General features: G+C 34.8%; 1 protein-coding gene across 2 annotated transcripts; it reads right to left on the bottom strand.

Moving 5' to 3' along the window:
- Positions 1 to 7,584: 7,584 nt before the first annotated feature.
- LOC104096225 (ethylene-responsive transcription factor RAP2-7-like) lies at positions 7,585 to 12,413 on the bottom strand. 2 transcript variants are annotated; one of them, XM_009602561.4, is made up of 9 exons: positions 11,390 to 12,413; positions 10,714 to 10,739; positions 10,574 to 10,604; positions 10,384 to 10,471; positions 10,147 to 10,292; positions 9,688 to 9,791; positions 9,454 to 9,584; positions 9,014 to 9,109; positions 7,585 to 8,283 (listed from the first exon to the last, which is right to left on the bottom strand). In XM_009602561.4, the coding sequence occupies exons 1-9, from the start codon at positions 11,932 to 11,934 to the stop codon at positions 8,044 to 8,046; spliced, it is 1,407 nt and encodes a 468-aa protein (XP_009600856.1). In that variant the 5' UTR covers positions 11,935 to 12,413; the 3' UTR covers positions 7,585 to 8,043. The 2 variants fall into 2 exon arrangements, with proteins under 2 accessions (XP_009600856.1, XP_009600857.1); XM_009602562.4 differs by having other exon boundaries at positions 9,691 to 9,791.
- Between the last annotated feature and the right edge of the window lie 2,115 nt (positions 12,414 to 14,528).

Here is a 14,528-nt window from a genome sequence, read left to right as displayed (position 1 = left end):
CTAGTTTTTTCATTCTAACCATAGAAGTAGACTTAGAGAATATTTTAGAATGTGCGAGATTGTGGTAGAAATAAAGATTCCTAAACCTTAACCAACTAGATGGAATTACATGTATGGAAGTTTGGTTGTTGCATATGACTATAGAAATCCCATAAGTTCAACATTTAATGCACATGTAAGCAGTGTTTTAAAAGGCGTGGGCACAAGGCGAGGCGTTTTACATATGCCTCAGCGAGGCGTAAGACCCGAGGCACGAGGCGTAAGTCCCATAAGTATTTAATTTTTAATATTTTGTAAAATAATATAATGACAGTAAATATTTATAAACAGGTAAAATTTCATAAAAACTGAAGAAAACTATAAATATGTGAATATATATATATATATATATATATATATATATATGTGTGTGTGTGTGTGCGCGCGCGCTCCATCCCCATAACAAACTAGTCAAAATAATCTATTATATGTTACTTACAAGCACAAGTAACTTAAGTCTAAAAGAATAAAGTTTTCTACATGGAGGAACAAAAAGGATGACTAACATGCAATTTGAACTTTGAACTTGCTGCTATGAAGGAGAATAGAGTTCTCTTTGTATTTGTAAAACTATTTTTTGTTGCTTTTGGGAGATATTAGCAGACTAGCTGACAAGATAAATAATTGGGAAAGACCATGAATTAGGGTTTCAATCAATAAAAAAAGGTCTTGACTTTTAAATTTAATACATTTGAGTTCCTTTTAAACCTTTTGAGTAATTATCAAGCTGATTTTTGAGAACTTGGGTATTATATGAAGGACTTATTTAATAAATTTTATTTTAATTTGAAAAAGTCTCTGGACTTACGTCTCACAAAAATAATATGCCTCGAACGCCCGGGTGTACGACCCGAATTGTTGGGCGTACGCCTCGAATTGAGACTTTCGCCCCACACCATCGCCTCGGAGTGCTCGTCCCGGGCGCTCACCTCGAAAATACCTTTTAAAAAACTGCATGTAAGTAATGATGACGATTACTTTATGAATGGGGATTGAGCTAATGTTAAAATATTTGTTGATTTTTTAGAAAGAATTTAATATTGCTACAAAAGAATCTATTTCTAACTGTTTGGTTTATGTTGCAGAACTTGCAAATTTGTTTGCTCATTTTTCATAGGGTGGAGAAATTTATCAACTTACTATTGATTCTATGAGAAGAAAGTTTAAAAAATATTTTTTCCTATTCCCACTATTTATGGTGTTGCTAATTTGTTAAATCCTTGTATGAAATTAGGAGGTCCTCAATTTTGGTATGAAACAATTTATAAGGGTTTAGCACTTGAAGATGATGAGGAGCATAAACTTCCGGAAGCAATAGCCTCAATTAGAACAAATGTTGATACTATTTATAATGTTTATCAAGTTGCATTAAAGACCAAATGTTCAAACTCCTTCTTCTTCTGATTCTCAATCTTCTAAAAGAATTGCGAGAGTAAGAAGACTTAGTGTTTGGGCGGGGTTTAGGGGCCCTTTTAGTTCTATTAGTAATGATTTTTTACAATTAATAAGCTTGAAGTTTATTTATCGTAGAGGCTTGAGGAAGTGAATCCCCACGGCACCTTTGATATTTTGCAATGGTGGAAGGACAAAGAAAAATACTTTCCAGTTCTTTCAAGGATGGCCCGAGATATTTTAACTATTCAAGCTTCAATATTGGCTTCGGAGAGCACTTTCAGTCAAGCAAGATTTTAAATCGGTGATCATAGACAGTTTATGAGGGATAGCTTGGAAAAATCAGTATTTTTCAGAGATTGGATCCGTTCAGAAAGAAGAAATTTTGGACTTGTTGAATAGCAACATGAAGAAATGTTAGCTGAACTTGCTGAGGATGCTGCTTCATCCGACAATGGAAGCACCGATGAACAAGCTACTTTTCCTCCACCGCCAACAGAACTTCCTCCAAACCTTGAAGGATTTATAAAGTTTGTAAGAGATAGCTACGAAAATTAATTACAAGTTTTTAGAATATATTAAATATTATATTTGCAAGTTTGTTTTCCATCACAATAACTTGCAAATTAAGAGTTTAAATTTAAATTCAAAAATTAGTATGTAACTTGTATTTTTGGAACTTCTTGATTAGTTCCTTTTTCTTCTCAATTATAGTATTAGCACCCTGTTGTGCTCATTCCCTAGGAGGGAGGGGGGAGAGACTAAGAAAGATGTTGCCATATTGTTTATTGCTATAATAAAATTACAAGGCATTGCTTTGAATTTTTTATTATAATATTTTTGTCTTTAAGTTGTATTTAATTCAAAAAATAATTTCAATTCAAATTAGAAGTTTAAATTTCAATTCGAATTAGAAGTTTAAATTTCAATTCAAAAATTAGTATGTAACTTGTATGCCATTTTCAAGTCAAACGGTCCCAACGACTATTTTTGAAAATTAGCCATTAGACCAACGGCTATAATCTGAAAATTGTTTAAAAAATAGCCAAAATAATTTAGGAATTTTTTCATTCCTATACAATATTTCAAACTTATTTATCAAAATTGTCTTAGATTTGTAATTTACCCATTATAACCATGGTTTCTTTACAATTCTTATACAATTCCTTTAAGGAGTCTCTTTCTAGTTGTATTTCCTTCTCTAAAGTGCGATGCACGCAACAGTTACAAATAAAAGTATCCCAGAAAAGAAAAAAAATGAATGAACACCTTCAACAAGATCTTGATGATCTTATCACTATCATGTTCTGTCGTTCTCCATCCTAGAGGTAATTGATTTATTGGTTGCTGAATAGACGTCCTATGTTGCTGTAAAAATAAAATCTCTTTAAAGCTATTTTGCAAGGCCTACTCTTAATCCATGTAGGATGAAGACCATAGAAACTCTTACCATGTAAATCCTCCATGTTCCCTCTTTTATCAAGTTTCTTCCTCGGCAAGTGATTCCTCCATTCTCGCAGCTCGACAAAGAAGGAAAGTATTAAATGGATAGTTGGGGAAGTTTTGATAAAAAAATTGAGGATGACTTCCTAAAATTTCATGATTAACTACTTCAAAAGCATCAAATCGTTGCAATGGAATCCAAATTTTTCAAAATTGAGTCATTGTTTAAGGATGATAAAGGGCGGCAAAACAATTTGTAAAATTGAGTTATTGATTTTTCAGTTCAAACGAACATGAATCATTACACATGAGTCGATTTAGAATTCATTCTATACTTTTTTTTCTTTAACAAATTGATTAAGAAAAAAATAATGTATGGTACAGCAATATACAAATTAAAAATAAATTTCGTACAAATTCGATACATCTACAACAAAATGCAAACTAAAAATAAATTTCATACAACTTATTTACAACTTTTATACATTATTCTTACCCAGTTAAATACAACTACTACATCATACAACTTAAATACAATTTTCATACAAATTTTATAGAGGAAATATCACTTTTAGTCTATGTATTATACCTATATTCTGATTTTAGTTCTTGTGTTATCCAACTTACCACTACTAACCATCAATTCTATCATGTGAGTGGTTTTGATCCTTCAACTAACAGACCTAAATTTTTATAACGTGGATCGCTTAATCGAGGGATAAATCTGGTATTACACTTTTGGTTTACTTCTATCCTCCTAGCTCTCTCTCTCTCTATCTCTATCTCTATATTTCTCTCTCCTCGTAGAACAAGATCATCTGAGATAGATCTGATACTTGTTTCTATTTCTATCTATGTATTTTTTTTCTCTTTATCCGAAGAGGGCGAGCTCACCTAAGCTACATTTGAACAAAACCCACCGGTTCTTGCGAAGATTTCATCTGTAAAGAAATTTTAAAAATAAACATATTGGTTTCATTAAAATAAAGTAAATGTAGATTTTAAAAAATGAGAATCTATTAGTTCATCTGGTAGGCACCATGCATGTCTTTTTTTATATTAACTAAATTCCTATTATCTGATGTAATTTTTCAGTTTAGTAATAGTTTCAACAAAGAAATTTCTAAAGACTTTCTATAAACCTTCAGTTTATCGTTCATAACTCAAGGGAAAACTCATTTTCCATCTCACTTTAATTTAGACAGAAAATGAAAAAGAAGAGGATCTGAAGAAAATTATGAGGATACCATGAGTTTGGAAAGCAGACAACTCAACAATTGCATAGACAGATATAGAGATGGTCACTTGTACACAACAACCATTTAAAAAAGAGCGCACTGGTAATCAGTAAAACAAATGTGGCAGCAATAAATCGAGGTCGAATTATTCAAGATAAACTGGACATATGCAGATTCTAAGATACAATTGAGAGCATTGAATGTATGTGGTATTTTTGGCAATGCATCAAAGATGTTTCGTTGAAACTTTTTCAATTTCTAATAGAAATTGAATACACTTTGTGTTAGCATACGGTTCCTTAAAGTGTTTGAAATCGAGTTCATCTTGTCGCTTGAAGTTTATAAGTAGTTTATATAGAATCATATTTTTCACATATGCAAATAATTTGCACATCATCAAGCCAATAATTCTAAGTATTCTAGTATGTATGATGTGATATTTTGCTTTGATTGTCACATGAAATCTTAAACTAATTAACTCAAAGAGTACTCACATGATGGGGTGGATTGTAACCCACTTTTAGAGCGCAATTCCATCATTGCTTCCAGATCAAATAGATCGAGGACTTCTTTGCAATGAAGAAGCGTCTAAATATTGCAAAAGTAGGGTTCAACTAGGGTACGTGGACAAGAGATTGATTTTTCATTATGTTTTTTTATTTCTCGAAACAATAATTTTTGAAATACCTGAATTGCCCATTTTTGTAGTATACTCTCCGTTAAAAATATTTAGGTCTGTTAGTTGAAGGATCAAAATCACTCACATGATATAATTGAAAGATAGTAGTGGTAAGTTGGATAACACAAGGACAAAAATCCGAATATAGTTATAATACATGGACTAAAGTTGTATTTTGTATATGATTTGTATATATTTTGTAAGTGGTGTGTTCTTCTTCCTCTCTCAAATCTCATTCAAAACTTCCTCTCTTAATGCAATTTTGATGCATATCAACAACTTTATATAAAAAGATAGTATTTATAACTTAAATACAATGACTCATACATTATATAACTATTTGTCAACTTGCATACAACAGTCAAATAAAAAAATATATAACTACAACAAAATATAATTTAAATACAATTTACATACAACTTTAATACAATTTTATAAGAATATTGTATATCATCTTCTTCTTCGAGTTTAAATCTGAAATTCAGCCAAAATCAAGTCTAATCTTCACCAAACACCCTCATAATTGAGATATAAACTCCAAAGAATGTTCTCAATTGTTTTCAACAACACCTAATCCAAATAAACAATAATTTTTGACAAACCTAAATTCGAATTCAAAGCTTTGAAACTTCTTAATGGTTGTCAATGGTGGAGAATCAAACACTTTCAAAATTTATTGATTGATAATTTCAATTCGAACACCAATTGTGCAACATTGCTAAGTTAAAACTCTATATTATAACAATTGAAATTCATTGATGAATTTCCTGAAAAAAGGGGAGAGGATGAAAAGCAGAGAAAAATGAAGGAAGAAAATTAGAGAAAGAACAGAGAAGGAGAGAGAGGAAGAGAGACGGAGAGAGAGTGAAAGCGCAGGGATGGGGATTCCCTATTTAATTTCTAATATAAAGGGATACTCATTTAAAACTAATTTGTATATAATTGGTAGATTATATATGGCCATGTAATTAAGTTAAAATTTGATTAGAAAAGGTAATAAAGTTTCATATATAGTATAAGAAGGTAAAAATCTCAAACTTTTATAGTCGTTAGGCCCATTTAGCTTGTTTGGATAGTGTGCCCGACCTGTTTAGCTCGGGACCATGAGCTAGTGGGCCCGGTCTCGGGCCGATTCCTACAAAAAAAATACGTTTAGCCCAAAACCGGGACTGCAACCCGCAAGACCGGCTCGTTTGGCCCTTTTGCGGTCCGGCCCGGCCCACTTGCCGGCCTTAGAACTTTGTGGTCTAAGTTGCTGCCCAATTAAGGTTAAAAAAAAACTGTTTTCAAATAGAGGGACATTCGAAAATAATAAGAATATTGTTACGAAATAAAAGTAATTTAGTAAAACATGAACAAGAAATGTTGTTATGAAATAAAAGCAATTTAGTAAAACATGAACAAGAAATGGAGATAGAGAGAAGGAAGAGATTTTCTTCTTCTTCAATTGTGTGTATTTTCCTATCTATTACAAGGCTTTTATATAGGCATGAAAAGTGAAGAAAAATATGTCATTGAATATGTCATTAAGTATAGAAATATGTCATTAAGCATTTGAGAAGATCATGGAGGAAGAGTAGATATCCACTATAATTTGATTTTTCTTATAACAAATGTATCTTTCTTTTTTGATAGACTATTATATGTCTCATTGCTGTGTATTGAGTATTTGTTTTTTTTTTTGAAACACAGAAGGGCAAGAACATTGAAAAGACTTCTTTTCGTCGTTTTTGTGGATTGCGATTTTACCCCTAACCATTAATATAAGTCTGTCTTAAAAGATATCATGGTAAAACCTAAACTCCAACAATGGAAGCTTACATTTTTTTTTTTTTTTAATAGCATCACCTAATATTATTGTCTACTAATTCTACCATTATGATAGTTTGATGATGTATTATTAGTTAATAAATATGTAACTCGCAATACCAAATTCGAAATTAGGAAGTGCAAGTTTGGAGATATGTTGTTTCTCATGCTAATACAAATAAAACAAATTTGGGGAATACTTATTATCGATGTGGTTTTAATCTAAAGCTTTACCAATCCAATTCACGCGCGTTTCTAGTGAATTGTTTTTTCTTTGGCAACTTAGTAAACAATATAATTTGAAAAAAGAAAATTTGATTATCCAAATTATTAGACATCCTAAAACCAAACTACAATTGTACTTGACAAACCAACTATTAATATAAATAAATTCATCTAAAAACATTATGTAAATATGATTTCGTATGAATGATGGATGATAAGTTAGGGTGTGTTTGGTACGAAAGAAAAAATATTTTCTATTTTTCTCATGTTTGGTTGGTTTAAATGTTTTTGAAAACATTTACCTCGTGAAAATATTTTTCTCCAATTGGAGGAAAATATTTTCCTTAACAAGAGAAGGGAAAACACATTTTACAAAACTCCTTTTCAACCTTCCCCATCCTATTCGCCATCCCTACCAACCCTCATCAACCCAGGGGGAGGGGGGAGGGGGGAGCAAGGAAACATGTGAACTTGGGGGAAGGGGGGGTGAGGAGAGTACCATAAAAAAATATTTTCCTAAAAAAGTATTTTGTACTCTCTAACCAAACACTAGAAAATATTTTCCGGAAAACAATTTCTACTCACCAACCAAACAAGGGAAAATAAGTGATAAAATCACTCATTTTCCATGAAAATATTTTCCACGGAAAACATTTTCCTTGGTACCAAACACACCCTTAATATGCTACCTTTTCCTTTGCCAGTTCTTTTGATGATTATATATTAGCATATATACATCATGTATAGGGAAAAAAAAAATGAAGTGATAAACAATAGGAGGAGCAGTTATATCCAATTTTCATGGAAAAGTTTCAGTTTAGCTACAAAGAAGCAGACCACAAAAAATGAGCCATTGGTTTAAGTATCCAAGACTCATATCCAAACTAAAAATCTGATCAGATCAAGGCAAAATTCTAACAGCACAAGTCCTTTTAGAATCTTGCTATCACAAACAGAATACTTTGTCCGGTTAAGAATCACTCTCTAAGAGAGAATGGTCAAGTTTAATAGCTATATCTGAAGTAGGTCTTTCAAGTTTATTATACCATCCTATACATCATCATGTGCTATACAATCTACACTTGGTGCTGCTATAGGTATGATGCACACAATGGAAACAGAATTCCAAGCATTTCATAGTTCATTGACAGACTTTATACCTGCTGCCAATTGAATGAGGATGTATTCCACTTCTTTAGGTTGTTGTTACAGTCCCTCTTAACTGATGTTAAGGGTGACGGGAGGGTGTTGGAAAGTCGAGTTTGTGGGGAGTCGTAGTTGGTTGCCTGGCGGTATGAGGGTATTCGGATACATAGTGGTAGCGGTAGAGAATCCTGATGATGCTGCAGAAGAAGAAAACACAGGCACTGGAGTGACTACACCCTGGCTATGTATTTTCCAAGCCCAATTTGGGAATCCTGGAGAGGAAGTTGCTTCAACCTTCATCATTGCTCCTTCCTGTTAACAATAGGAAACATCTCCGTCATGCTTAAAGTTGGAATGCTGAAACCGCTATCAATCATATGACTATCTATTTGAAAATAAAATCCATGTCAATCATCTCTGAAAATGAATCAAGTAAATATGTTTTGTTAAGGGTAAATGCCCTGAAAGCTTCTCGACTAGATTAACACCAAACATGACTACTAGAAATTGCATAGGCGAGTAACAAACTAGGCTAGAAGCAGCCTTGAAATTGTTATGCTGGTGAAATTGTAAATTTGCACCGGAAAATTGTTGTTGGGGGAAGCAGGGGCGGAGCTAGCATGTGGGATACGGGTTCGGCCGAACCTAATAGCTTTGGTTCAAATCCTGTGTTGTCTTAAGAAATCAAAAAGATATGTATGAATTATCATATTAGAATCCAGTAACTTAACGGACCACAATCCTAAACCCATAAACTTTAAATCCTGCCTCCGCCTCTGGAGGGAAGAGAATACTTGTTCGTCTTGACCAGCAAGTGTAAACAAACGTCTGATTAGATCAGAATTTCCATTGTTACCCTAATGGAGTTCATGTCCTATTATACAAGTGGTAAACTACACATTGCTTTTACATTCTTTAAAAATTTAATTTAGCATATGTCAAAAGTCAATCAGCATTTCCTGGTGTTAACTCATGTAAATGGTTACACTAGACACAGCAACGTAGAGTTCACATATATGTCCGAGTAGAGCATGATACTTACCATATTGTGCGGAGAAAAACCAGGATACACGCCAGTCAATAAAGACAGCTTAGACGCTGTTGGTGGACCTAGTGGAGCAGTAGAGGAGTTCGCTATCTGTAAGATTGACAAAAGTATTGCTTATCAAAAATTATAAAGAAAATGAAGAAGATTGACAAAGGAAGAGAATGTAAAGTCATGCTATAGAGTGAATATAGAAATAATTAAAAAAGGTGAAGTAGACTGGTGGACGTATATTCAAAAGTATTTTGCAGAGCGGAGAGTAACAACATCTGAATAGATCAGACCTCCCCAAAAGTAAGAACTAAGAAGAACACAAATAAGCCATAAAGTACTTCAAGTCTTTAACCCAAATAAGAGATTGGGGGGAAGACAGAATACGCCATAATGGAGATCACACTGACACAGCAAGTTGTTTAAGTATTTGAATCAGAAAATACCTCGAATCTTCTTCCAATAACCATTTCACGAGCTCCAAAATTGAAGTGTACGTTTCTACCAATTTCATTGCGCTTTGGACCAGCCAAAGGTGGAGAAATCCAGAGGTTCAGATCAAGATTCTGACCACTACCTACAATATCATGTTCAGAGAACTTATTAGATTCTGTAGGTTTCCAAAATGTCACCACAGAAGTTGCAAGAAAGATGTAAGAGATGAGGATAGATAGATGTACCACCATCTTTATTATCCTCCTTTATATCCTGTTCATATGTATTAGGCTCAAAGTTAGTAACCGCTTCCCTTCCATTACATTTGATGGCTGCCTTGTCATAAGCCCTGCACCACAAATGGGAAAGTGCAGATTTGGTTGGACGATCGAGATTCAGAAAATGAGATTGCTAAAGGTGAGACAATCAGTCTCAAAAGGGTATGAATTCATGATCACAAAGACCTTGTAGCTTCGACTTCGCTGTCGAATAACCCAAGATATATATACCTACAACCAATCATTCTAATCTTATAGGAGCAACATACAAACTAAGATCCTATCAATTTTTCACATAATAATTAACAACCATTGTGATCTAGACAGGAAATTTGATACAAAAAGCAACTAAAACACCAGCTTCAAACCAGATTATAAGTTCATAACACATAGTACAATATAATTTTCATATAGCTAGTTTCTTACTTTTTCCCAAGGAATTGACCCATGCGAGCCTCCCAGCGACCATATTTGTGCAGTGTTACCCCTCTGTATTTTGAATTTCCCCTAGAGAATCCAGTGCTTTGACGACGAAGGACTTGAACAAATTCTTCTTTTGACAAGTTTTTCATCTGCAGATCAATTTAGAAGAGGTCAATATTCAAATTAAACAATTCTCATGATATCGACAAATATTAATAGCATTCCAACACATTGATGTACCTGCTCCATATCTTCTTCATAATCAATTATATTGAAGTTGATATCAGCATCAACTCCCCGAAATTTAATTGCAGCTCGATCATATGCCCTGAATTATTCAAAGGAAAGAGGAAAAATAACATTTAGATCTACTTAATATGGATGAAACATAACAAAATTGATTGATTTAGGTTTGAGAATAAACTCTTACCTAGCTGCAGCATGAGCAGTATCAAATCCTCCTGAAAAACCACAAACCCCAATAATGGTTTAATCCCTTATACAAACTAACAAAAGAGTAACAATTGCAAAACTTTCTTCAATTAACTTTAAGCTTCAATAGATGCTTACCCAAATATACTTGTTTCCCACAATCCCTGCACATAGTGAAAAGAGATAAGGTGAATAACACACAGGCCATATGCGCTTCATCTCAGCATAAAATTGAGCATCTCAACCAATAAAAAAACAAATAAAATACTGAGGAGTAGAGCAGATCAAGATGGACTTTATGCTTCATTATTTGTACCTTACTACATCAAAATGGTTGAAATTTATTGGTCCATCTTTTATGCTACTTCGCAGATCCTGACTAATCCCGCGCATAAATTATACACACATTCACATAGACGAAACAGAAAACAGAGACTCACAAATATCACTATATGCAATTATGTAACACTGAAAATAGTTACATTCAACAATTGTATGAGATGGGTCTTTTACCTAAGGTCTATCACTTATTTATAGTAATTAGTTTAATGAGTTTAAGTTTTATGCATTTGATGGTGTAAAAAAATAGTATTTACACAAGCATGTCATTCATGGTAATTCTATGCAAATCTCTTAATAAGAATTAGTAATAGGGTAAAAATGGTAATAAAGTTATAATCACATGTTAAAATTTTCATTGATAGAGTAAAGAAATCTTTACACTATCAGTATATATATCTTGAGTCCTTAATTGATACTATGTAGTTTTATCTTAATTTATCACCTAATTATGATAATATATGCAGACGTGTACCAGATATGTGATTCCCATCTTCCAGTTCGCCGGTAAAATGTGACACCACGATACTGTGAGCTACGGGACCTGGGCCCACGTCGGCTTTTCTTCACCGGCTGCTGTGCCGGCGCCGGCGCCGGCGGTTTGTAAATTCCCGTTTCTTCTCTGCCGCCGGATTCCGGCACAGACAGGTTAAGCCAGCACTGAGATTGACCCTGAATCCTCGTCCCCTGCCCCTGCGATTCATTTTTCACCGGAAAAAGCTGCCTCGTCAGCACGTCATCAGTACTCATGTCATCTTCAATCTCAATGGCGCGATCGCTCTTCAGTATGGAGAAATTGAGAGTTGAAAGAGAATGGTGGGCCCGTTTAGAACCGTGATGGACGGAGGAGCTGTTGGAATCTTCGTCTCCGGCGACGGGGGCGTTGACGACGGAGGAGGAAGCAGTGGTGTTGGATGTTCCAGCAGAATATTCATCTTTGAAGAAAAGGGTGTTGGTGTTGGGGTCAGTCTCATCGCAATTTGAGTTCACAGAAACTGCAGATACATTCAGATCCAACATCTCTCCCTTACAAATACACACCGTTTACTTTTCTCAGCAAAGATATCCACTACAGACACACAGAGAGAGAGAGAAAATAGTTTACAGATATTTTCTTCCTCAAAAGACGCACAGTCGCATGATGATATATAGAGAGAGAAAGAGAGAAAAAGAGAAAATAGGGAACTCGAGAACGCAACGGGGAAGGATGGTTTTTATATATAGAGATAAAAGCACGAATTTCTAGAGCCAGAAAGCTGACTAGCTAGTAGCTGTGTTTTTCAGCATGTGTATATTTTTAAGAGGGAGAGATAATTGGGTATCGTGTAAACTTGAATTTAAGGAGAAGGGTAAAGAAGAAAACTATGAGGATTTTACATTTCTTGAAGAGACTGCGAAAGAGAGAGAGAGATCAAAGTGAATACACTAATGGTGGTTAAAGTAATGATTGCCAAAGAGGTTTTCTATTGGAGGAAGAAGAAGAAGAAGACGATGCAATGAGAGAGAAAGAGAGAATCATTGATAAAGGACGAGAAAGGGTGGTGGGGTCAGGCCCAGGGGAGGTGTAGGAGAATTGGGGGGGTGGGTGGGGTTTGGGTGATGAAGGACAAGTGGATTGGATGGAAAGAAGACGAAGGAAAAAACAACGGAAAATAAAACGTACAGTGCAGGGTGTTTGGTTAGTAAAATCTAAAACCAAGGTGTAAAATGCAGTGCTCTTTTTCAGGTAAGTGGTAACCAAATTACACCCGCAATTTTCCTAGTATTTTTCTATTATAGGAAAGTCCTAACTTATTATTTACTCCTATTTCTTTCTTTCTCTCACTAACAACCTCTTTCGACCCTTTGTTTCGAAATGAGGCAAGGCAAGGGAATATTGGAAAATAGTATTTCCTTCGTAGTTAAGGTATTTGATTGGACCTGTAATTCAAGAAATTAAAGAAGAATTTTAACATAGTAAACTAAATATGTGAAAATACTAGTTTATCCTTGTGTTTACCCTTAAAATTGGATAACAATTAAACTTATAACGTGGTTCTAAGGAAACGTGATTTTACTTAATACCAATTGATAAATATGAAAATTAATAACATAAATAAACTATAAAGTAAAGCAAATCAGTGTTAGAATGGAACTCGGCCCTCAAGTTTGGATACCCTCTAATTGGTTGATGTAAGAACAATCAAAATATAACAAACTGACGAACGATGGTATAAACGAGAAATAGAATTATATAACTTTGATATATGTGAACAATGTCCCCTTACAAATAATTAATACTATATTTTATATAGTACATGAATTCTACTTATGATATAACTCTAATTACATAAGAAAATCCCATGATTAGCTAATTAACCGTTCCTAATTTGATCTGTTCCGAAATTTCCGCCATGATCTTCGACCAGTCACGGATGTTTCACCTTTCCGTTATTATGTTATCTTCGATCTTGCTCGATGCCTGTCTTATTCGATCTCGATCACTGTTGGCCTCGATCTCGACTAGTACCTCGAATCCCGAACTTGGTACTTTGTCCTCGTACCTTGGTCTGATCCACTACGAGGACGACCTTCGATGCAACTCTTGATCCCTGTCAGATAGAAAAATTAGGTGGGCTCGGTTTTAACCGTATACAAATAGTCCCCTCATTTTTTGGAGTGTAATGCCAAGAAACGAATTGAGCCTTCAATTTTTACCTCGGCTTCCCATGACGTCATCATTGTGACGTAAGCGACAGAAGTGACCGAAACGTCCTGTTAGTGCAGTTCCCTAAGTCATTAATGAGTGTCAGTTGGTGGTCGGCCACTAGTGCCTTTGAACCGTCGCCGTGAATCCAATAAATAAACCTTTTCCTCATTGATTCAAACTTTACTTTCACTTCCTTCTAATCTCCAAAGCTTTTACATCTCTTAAGTTCTTCCCTTTTACAAATCTTCAGGTTTTGCTGTCAATCCTTTCTCAACCGCCAAGTCCTATTATCTTCCTTTCCTTTAAACTTATACAAAAATGGCAAAAATATCGAAAACGGTACCACAAAAAGAAGTTGCTTCATCTTCCCAACCAGCCGGCGGGAAAACACCGGTGGAACCCCGTCTTGAGGAATGCATTCCTGGGGGGTGCGCACTAAACTCCGATTTCAAGATCGATAAAGCCTCATCAATTCCTGGTCGATGTGAGCTAGTGTCAAGGTATATATGCTCGATAACTGGGGGGATAAAAAATGCAACTGGGAGGGCAAAAATATGGTGATCCCAAACCCCGAAGAAGACATCACCACCCATGTGGAAGGGTTTGTAAGTGTTTACACTTATCCTTTCACACTGGGGCACCTCAACCCCGTCATCGTTGATTTTTGTCGTCAATATCGAATAACCCTAGGCCAAATTCATCCTTCCTTTTGGAGAATTGTTATTCTGCTCCGATTCTTCGTGAGCAAAATTAAGGAATTCCCTTTCACCCTCGATCAACTTATCAGATTGTATAGCCTCCGCCTCTATCGAGGTGGGTTAATAAAACTCCAACGTTGGGCTACCAAAGTGTTGTTCTCGAGCATAGACGAGGACAAAGATCGAGGTTAGATGGGCCGGTTCGCTCGAGTGAGGACTTCCGACCT

This window comes from Nicotiana tomentosiformis, chromosome 5 (genome assembly GCF_000390325.3).
Source record: "Nicotiana tomentosiformis chromosome 5, ASM39032v3, whole genome shotgun sequence".
Lineage (NCBI taxonomy): Eukaryota > Viridiplantae > Streptophyta > Magnoliopsida > Solanales > Solanaceae > Nicotiana > Nicotiana tomentosiformis.
The sequence above is the reverse complement of the archived record's forward strand: the minus strand, read 5'-3'. Positions and strand labels throughout refer to the sequence as shown.

Bases quoted from the DNA above. Each gene is read 5' to 3' on its own strand.
- LOC104096225 (XM_009602561.4), bottom strand. From the start codon at position 11,934: ATGTTGGATCTGAATGTATCTGCAGTTTCTGTGAACTCAAATTGCGAT. The intron at 10,605-10,713 runs GTAAGCATCTAT...GTGGTTTTTCAG, and splicing joins TGGGAAACAAGTATATTTGG to GAGGATTTGATACTGCTCAT. The intron at 10,293-10,383 runs GTACATCAATGT...ATTGATCTGCAG, and splicing joins ATGAAGAAGATATGGAGCAG to ATGAAAAACTTGTCAAAAGA.